Raw genomic sequence first — 8,589 nt, 5'->3', positions numbered from 1 at the left:
CGCTAGCCCCGTTATGAAAGTTTGTTATAACCGTATGTGATCATACACACATGGCGTAAGTGCTCTAACCAGCCACCGTCAGCCGGACAACGCCGCTGGCTTAACACACTTGTCACATTAATCATAGGGTCGTAGTTGTGATTTAGGTTTATTGTGATTTAGGGAATGAAACAGGAAGTTTGAGGTCCGAAATGCGTTAGCGGACCAATCACAGCCAAGGGCTATCCGTGGGATCTCCGCCATGCCGACGTGTAGTTAGAAAAATCAGAGCTGCACGAAAAGCTCTCCGAGGAGCCCCGGAGAGGCCCGGAGAGGGCGTTCCACGGCAAAGAAGGCGGTCCTATCTGTCCATGTCCGTCAAAACGGAGAAGCATAAATTGGCCTTCACCTCTGAACGGAACCAGTTGCTTGTCCACGGTGACTTCGGACGCTGGGTTATAGAGGCACGGCAGCCGAGCCACCCAAGCGTCCCAGACCTCTCACACGGCCGCCAATTTGTCCGTGGCTCGTCTCATCTCGCGGTCATCAAAGCGCAGCAGTCTGGAGAACGTGTGGAAGAGTTTTAGTGGCATCACGGCACGAAATATCGCCCGGCCGCTCTCAGCGTCCCACAGGCTGGCGGTGGCCTCGCCCCGGGACCTGTACACGCCCGCTAAGATCAGCAGCCCTACGTAGGCGTGCAGGTCGGTCTCTTCCATTCCTTTCCATTTGTCGCGGTATTCCGATTCGTCATCTCCAGGATGATGTTCTCTCCCGTCGGCGTGATGAACAGGCAGAACATAGAGGCTAGGTCACTGGTGCAGGAAGTTGCGTGCATCCTGGGTACAGCCGCAGCATACGAGGAGGCAGAAGAGGAGGAGGAGGAGCAGCGACCATGTTATTTCGTCATTTCTTGAAGGGAAGGTCTCTTTTTCCACGAGTCCGGTGGTGGCTGTGGTGTCGCCGTCTTGTCCTTCTTCTTCCGAGGTTGACGAATCTGCAGAAGCATCACCAACTGGGTTGTAGTGTTCATCGCCGTCGCTTCTGTCTGCTTCTCCATCTACTTGTCCGTGCGCTTCTGTCTGGCTCTTTCGCGTCCTCTTCGGGTTCAGAGGATCGTTGCTGGGAGAATAGCTGTTGGAAAACCTGTTCTCTGGTGAAACGCTCCTGATGTGACATTGTGCCATGGTCAGGGAGGGTGGCAAACGGAAAATGGCACACCGGCTTCTCTGTGGGTCTTATGTACCCCTCTAGATTACAATTGGAATCAGTTGTGGGTCTTAATGACTGGTACGTCCGAAAACTCTGGCAGCTGACAGTATGAGACCCAACTAATTAAGAAGATACTTAGAAACATTACACCCCAGTCACATGCATATGTTATTTTTGTTTGAGCTTTATCATCTTTGTAACAAAGTGATTATAATTTAATATTTTTTCTCTATTTTTTAAAAAGTACAGACTGATGGAGGAATGTAGTGATAAATATCACCAAAAGTACTTCAATTTAGTTGAATTTTAGCAAAGTTATTGCACTAATCTTTGAAGAAAGTGGCAAATGTCACAAAAGTGAAACACATCAGAAATTCCTGAAAGTAATGTGAATTTAATGTTCATGTGTATTTTATGTAACTACACATCTGAAACTTGGCCCATTTTGTCATAATTCTGTTGGGGCACGGGAGCGGGTGGGGCATGAAAAATATTCTAGCTCCAAAGGGGGGCATGACAGAAAAAGTTTGAGAACCACTGAATTAACCCATGTATGATCACAAATTATGTTCGTGTTTAGCAGGATGAGGCTTAGTTTAAGTCCCAATAAATTGGGGTCCCGACCCCCAGGGGGGCGCCAGGAAACGGAAAAGGTGGTACAATGTAACAATAAAAATTAAATTATTAAATTAAATATGTATTTTAGATGTTATTAATCACTGCATATAGAAAGCTATGTGTCCTTGGATCTCAATCTTTTTTTTCTTTAAATGCCGATCTTTTAATAAAAAAACAAAACACACACCGCTCAAACCTTTTCTACATTGAAGGTATTGAAAACAAAGCACAGAGCATGTCTGCAAGTGGAGAATGACATTCGTCTTGCACTGACAGCCATAAAACCTTGGATAGATAAACTGTGTAGGAGCCACCAAGCCCACACAGAGAGAAACATACTTAAATGACGAGCACGGTTTATTTATTTACATGTTTACGGTTAATATTACTGTACAGAAATGACAAGGAATGTTTGTACAGATATAAGATAAGATAGATTATTAGTTATTCAAAAAAAGAAGGGAAATATATTAACAAGCTGTATTTTAGATATTTGCCATTCTATTGCACAAAAAGGTTTGCAGCTGGAAAAGTTTGGGAACGCATGCACTAAGCAACATATATGTGCATCTTAATGTCTTCTTACTCTAATCTTTTCTGCTTCTTTAATTACTCATATTTAACGACTGCTGCCACCTAGTGGATATAACATGCAGTAGCATCTGATCACAAATGTAATGAATTAGATGGATAATGTAAGTTTTTCAAGATTTTATCCAATGCAGTTATCCAAATTGAGCAATTAACTGGTCGATCCCTCTGTTAGACGGGATCGACCAGTTTTAGAACAAACACATGATTACAGTAAAAAGTCAAGTACCATTTGTGACAATGGGTAGTTAAACTTATCTGCAGTAAACACACAATTAGTTTGAATACAAATGTACAAAACAAGAGAAACCACTGCTTTTTATTAATAATAAGTAGGACACTTTTGAGGTACTCTCTAAAGTATATAGAACAGATTCACAAACAATACCAGTAATAACAGCTGAAATGAGCTACAGTCTCCAATTTATAATTTCTCAGTAAAAAATGCAACTGTGTGAGAACCATTTTCAAAAAGATTATACTCTAACTGATAAAAGACAACGTTAATATAAATTTATTTGAAAAAGATGTTTCAGAATCACAGTGTTCAACAGCTGCTCTGTAAAGTGTCAGCAATACCACAGTAAAATAAATTAAAAGCTTTTTTAATTAATTCAAGAAATTTGAAAGAAATCAATATTTGCATTAACAACACTTCCAAAACACTCTACTTCAGTGTAAGATATTGGACACATTAACACAACATGAGCTAATGACCAAATCTTCCCCATATTATATCCGTCTCAAAATAACACTGTTTTGATCTTGACAGTGGGCTCTGATAAGGCTACAACCAGACAAAAATTAAACAAGAAAGGGAGAAGTGTGTAAATGTGAGTGAGTGACAGAGGCATTCCTATGCAATGTCCATTGAATAGAAGTTGGTGGACAGTAAAGCCTCTATTTCAGATCGAAGCTCAGGATAGCTGTTGTGAGTTGACGGCAGCTCCAAAGTTAGACCACAAGTATGTGCAATTGGCCGCTGGGCCAGCCCTTCCGACGAGGTGGATATGATTCTCAGAATTCTGAGATTAAAGTCAGAATTCTGAGAAAAAAGTCAGAATTCTGAGTTTAAAGTCAGAATTCTGAGTTTAATGTCAGTATTCTGAGATTAAAGTCAGAATTATGAGATTAAAGTCAGAATTCTGAGTTTAAAGTCAGAATTCTGAGAAAAAAGTCAGAACTCACTTGTTTTTTCCACAGTGGCCCTAATCCTCTTCCGTATAAAGGCATCGCCGTTCTGTCAGGAGCTGTGATCTTTTATCTACAATGACATATAAACATAACTGGGAAAGTAACACTGCTAAAATTATCCTGTGTCTGGAACTCGCGCATGTGTGCGTCACGGTGGCTCTGCAGAGGCAATCCAAAGAGCGCTCGGTTATCGAGTCTTCGAGTCTTCATTCCTGAACATTCTCGACTAGTTTGGCCTTATGACATACCCGGAAATCAGCCTTAAAAGACATGCTATACACAACCTTGCACGTAACTGTTAAAATTGCATTAAAAGCACGGTCGCGTGGTGTTATGCAGCAGGACATGGCAAATGAAGCCGTGGTCACAGTTCGTCTGGTCAGGTCATTCGAGCACAGAAACTTCAAACCAGTTGTTTTTCAAGGTGTCAGCTTGGACCAGACGGTGCAGGACTTCATACAGCTGGTCAGAGACGGTGAGTTAAATGGAGCAGGATGCATCGTATCATAACATACAATATTTACGTAATATTACATCCCAAACCTCTTCCAGATATTTTGACAAGACCAGGAATTCCTCCGCCTTTCCGGAGCTATGCCTATGGTATGTGACTTTATCTAATAATATTCCATATTTTCTCTGAACTTGTTATGCAGTTTTTAAGACCGTTTGTCGAAGCAACATATTGTGAGGTCTGCTTAGAGTGACTGAGGTCAACTGAAAATCAGGGGGGCCTGTCAGTTGCAGGCTGTCCTTGTTATTCTGAGAGGTAGATGTTGTAGCAATCAAAGTAAAAAAAAAATGCTTATCACAAGAAATAATTAAACTTGAATTAATAAATTGTTTCCTTGATTTACATTAACTAACAACCAAAAGGTATTGGGGTGATCAGAGGCAAATAATAAAAGGACACGTTGTGTACCAGAGATAATTGTTTTTTATCCTAGTCTAAATCTGATAGAGCTGTAATTTTATATTTTTACTTTATTGCATTGTGCTTTTCATTTGATTTATCTTTTACTGTATTTTCAGACACGATGAAGATAATCCACCAAGCCCATGGAGCAAAGGTATCTATCCATCACTCCATTGGACCTCAATAAGGGCCACTACGTTAACACTGCAAGCCTTGGTTCTCACTTCAGATTTTTTTTCTAGATCCAATTCTTTTATGTAGCTGTTCACACTATCTTTGAAATGTGGCCAGGATCAGACTCAAATGGGAACTGGTGATGACAGTGATGTGACTCTCATGCGCAGAAGTCCAACTAGACCTCACACGCAGCATGCTATTTAGGGAGGTAACCAAGGAGAAGAAGTTGGTAATAGACAGAGGGCACAGATGTGAGCGTTTACGGTTACATTTTTATCTTGATCTGCTTTCAAACACAGACCAGTTACGATACAACCCTTCAAGTCCTGCTTGAACAGACTTTTTCAAGGAGGAGGTCAGTTTAAACCGCACTGTCCTTCGACTGACTACCTCCTTCGCAGCTGTCTTCCATGTTTGTTTACGCCGGGCAACTCCTGCCAGCCCCTTCACCTGCACAAAATGATATGTTGAGTAACTTACAGGTCCAGTGTGTAAGGCTTAGGTGAAAGGGATCTATTGAGATACATGTTCACGTGTGCTTCATCTAAACTATACAAATTGTGGTTTTATTTACCCTAGAATGGGCCCTTTTATATATTGCTATACTTTATATTTACTTCGGGGGGGGTCCTCTCTATGGAGGCCGTCATGTTTCTTGTAGAAGCCCAGACTGGACAAACTAAACACCATTTGAGTTTGTATGAAAACTGAAGACTACCAAAGGTTCTCTTCCATGTTTGGAAGGGAGAATGATGTAAGGTTTTGACAGTGTTGGAAGATAATTACTAGTTTTCAGTAATAGTCCAACAGTCATATAGTGCTCCAGAGTATGACCATATAAAATCTACGACTAAAAAATGTCTTTGATCTGACCTTGCACCAAACATTTAGCTAGTGTGTGTCTGTATTTCATTGACTCATGTCGCTTCCTCTTCTCATCTCTGCGGAGTTTACACACACGGATCAGAGCTTAATCCGCAGTTGGTTTGTACCATGTCAGAATCTCTGTCTGAGTTTTCTCCATCCACACTCCTGCTGACCTGGCCTCACTTTACACTTAAACCATAAACATCAACACTCATCACAAGCTATCAGGATCTGAACAGTACTGACTACTTGTGATTATTTGATTCACTCCGGAGTTTATGACACACGCATTTGAAAAAATAGTCGAACACTTTGTTGCGCACGCTCTGCTACTTACAACACAAGAAGCGTACATCTGGAACATCAGGGTTTAAGTGACTGGAACGATCCAGATTCATAATGCAACACCATAGATTAATAACAAAATATATATCATTGTCGCTCTTCACTCATGACCTGACAGAGACGGGCAGACAGGCACACATACAATCCAAGGTAAAAGGCTGGAATACTAACCTAATTCAATACAAAGTTAACTGCTCATCTTAATCATGACAATCCTCTTCACTGAGCTGGGAACATGTATCCTGTGCCAAGTGTTGTATATTTATTTTTGAGTTTTTTTGTTAACATAGCCAGATAGTCAATTTCATTTACTGCTTGATGTATGTGGTTTATTTTATAAATGTTTTATTTAATTTGGAATTTGTATTTGTTATTCAAATGTCAGACTGAATATTATTTTACAAGTTCATCGCTCTTTGACAGGTTGAACTTGCATGATTACGCTCTTATATCAGTTGTTTAAAATGGTTTGAAAATGATCACAGTAATATCATTTATTGCTATAATTTCAAAAGGCGCAGTGAACATTTTTGGGTGCACCTAAATTATGCACTGGTTCACCTTAATTAAAAAGTTAGTCTGGAGCCCTGCGTAAAGAAAAGATTCTGCAAATCCATTTAGTGAGTTTCTTAACAGAAAATTGTATAATATCTAAAACCAAAGATTAACAAGATTTTTTCCGTTTCTTACTTACCAGCCAATAATACATAAGCCATCTATATTATGCATGTATCCCGAGCTCATACATACTGTTGATGGAGCTGCTGTCACAAGTTTAGTGATTGGGCAAGCCAAATGTCTAAAAATAGAGAATTCCAAAGTTGCCATTAAAGTGGAAATAAAATGTTGTCTTCTTTTGGCAGACTAATGAACTGGTGATGAGTTTAGATGACGATGAAAATCTCATTCTGCATGATGGCCAATCCCTTAGAACTGCTGATGTTGGTAAGATTTTGCTATTTTCATTGAGAAGATTATATAGTTTAATTCAATTTTATAAAATTAAGGATTGTACTTGTTCCATTTGTCATTTCAGCAAATGAAACAGAAGTGGCCTTTTTCAGGAAAGAAGACTACGATCTCTATAAAACAAATCCCCAAATTGCTTGGTGAACGCAGTATTTTACTGATTCGTTGAGGACATTCTTTGAAGACAGAAGTCAAAAGGTCGAGCATGCCAGGGCCAAAAGGAGAACAAAATAATGCCATCCTGTTAATTCTTTGAGAGGTTTACCTTGTGGAGTTGTTTTTAACATTGAAGCTTACATACCACACTGGCATAACTTTTTATTTCTACTCATTCTCTTATTGTAATTGTTACCACAAAAAGTATTTTTTGCTTTTATGCTGAATAAAGTTTTCTGATAGCTACAGTTATTTAAATGTTGCTTTATAATGGTGTGTGTGTGCGCAAGATACAGTCCTAAAACTTTACAAAACTTAACTTTTATCTCTCTCGTTTAGTTGAGGTTAAAGCAAAGGCAGCTGCAGTTTTCATTGTACCAAGCTGGAGTTTCTGTTTCCTCCTCCACTCTGACCTGCTCTCATTTTAACTAATAAACACTTGCTCACTAGTAATCAGGACCTAATCAGCACATACAGTAATTTAGTGTTTGTTTGATTCGCTCCAGAGTTTGAGACTGCATTTAAACGAAAAATTACTCGTCAACATTTTGTGCTCAGTACAACGAGACATGATGCTCACAGTCAAGACTTGTCACCTAAACCATCCCAGTAAATAATAATTAAAAATTAACTCTGAATGTGAACTAGTTCATTTTCATCTGCTGAACAGAACTTTGAACTAGTTATTTTAAAGTGTGAACTGGCACAACACTGCAAATAGCTACTGGAAAACAGTCAACATTGAAAAGCCCATGCTAATGTCAGGACCGCCTTTTCATTAGCATACGTTCACAGAATACATAAACAAATAAATGTGGAAATAAAATTCAAGACATTTAATAATTTAGTTCGGTATTTATTTATGCATCTATTTATTTAGGTATTTATATTTAAATCATGTTTCGTCTTCCATAGCTCCGACCTCGATCAGCCTGGTTTTCCTGAGACGCTTTAAGATTATTGATCCAATTCATAATTTACATTAAAACCAACAGCTTGGTTTTTCTCGCGTGACATATCTGCCCCCCCACAAACCTTTTAATTTAAATATATAAAAAAACAACTTGCAGCAAATTAGGTTTAGATTCCATTTAACAGTGGAGTTAAGGAGCCGAGTCATTATTAGGTTTTAATAATATCTTCTAACACTGTGTGTGTATGATCAAATCACTGCAATGAACGTGACTGTGCCATCAGACGCAGAGTGCGCACAGGAGATCACTCACAAGAAATGAACAAACTTTCCAAATAATATCCCAGAGTGGAGGAAAGGATCCACTGATGTGACAACCCCGGGGTGAATTCCTGTTTTACTTTCTGCTTCACCCCCATCTAATCCCGATGATATCACATACTGCCAAAGAACATCAAATTCACATTGGCATGTAAATATGGGAATGGGGTGAAAAAGGATGACTGTATGGGTACCAGGAAGCTTACTGTAAATGTTGTTGCCTTAACGTTAACACAGTTTGTGTAACTTTTAATATTTCAATTTTTTTCCTAAGCAACCATTTATTTGTAACAAAAAAAGCATTAGGTTTTGTACAAAAAAAAAACAACCT

The 8,589-nt window shown here is 39.3% G+C and overlaps 1 protein-coding gene across 1 annotated transcript; it reads left to right on the top strand.

The window, feature by feature from the left end:
• The first annotated feature begins 3,788 nt into the window (after nucleotides 1–3,788).
• c14h2orf76 (chromosome 14 C2orf76 homolog) lies at nucleotides 3,789–7,276 on the top strand. The gene is made up of 5 exons (XM_053440403.1): nucleotides 3,789–4,069; nucleotides 4,147–4,197; nucleotides 4,627–4,664; nucleotides 6,763–6,844; nucleotides 6,936–7,276. Exons 1-5 carry the CDS (start codon nucleotides 3,865–3,867, stop codon nucleotides 7,010–7,012), a joined length of 453 nt encoding a protein of 150 aa, XP_053296378.1. The 5' UTR covers nucleotides 3,789–3,864; the 3' UTR covers nucleotides 7,013–7,276.
• Nucleotides 7,277–8,589: the final 1,313 nt, after the last annotated feature.

Source organism: Pleuronectes platessa, chromosome 14, assembly GCF_947347685.1.
Source record: "Pleuronectes platessa chromosome 14, fPlePla1.1, whole genome shotgun sequence".
NCBI classification, from domain to species: domain Eukaryota; kingdom Metazoa; phylum Chordata; class Actinopteri; order Pleuronectiformes; family Pleuronectidae; genus Pleuronectes; species Pleuronectes platessa.
This window is presented reverse-complemented; position numbering and strand designations above follow the sequence as displayed.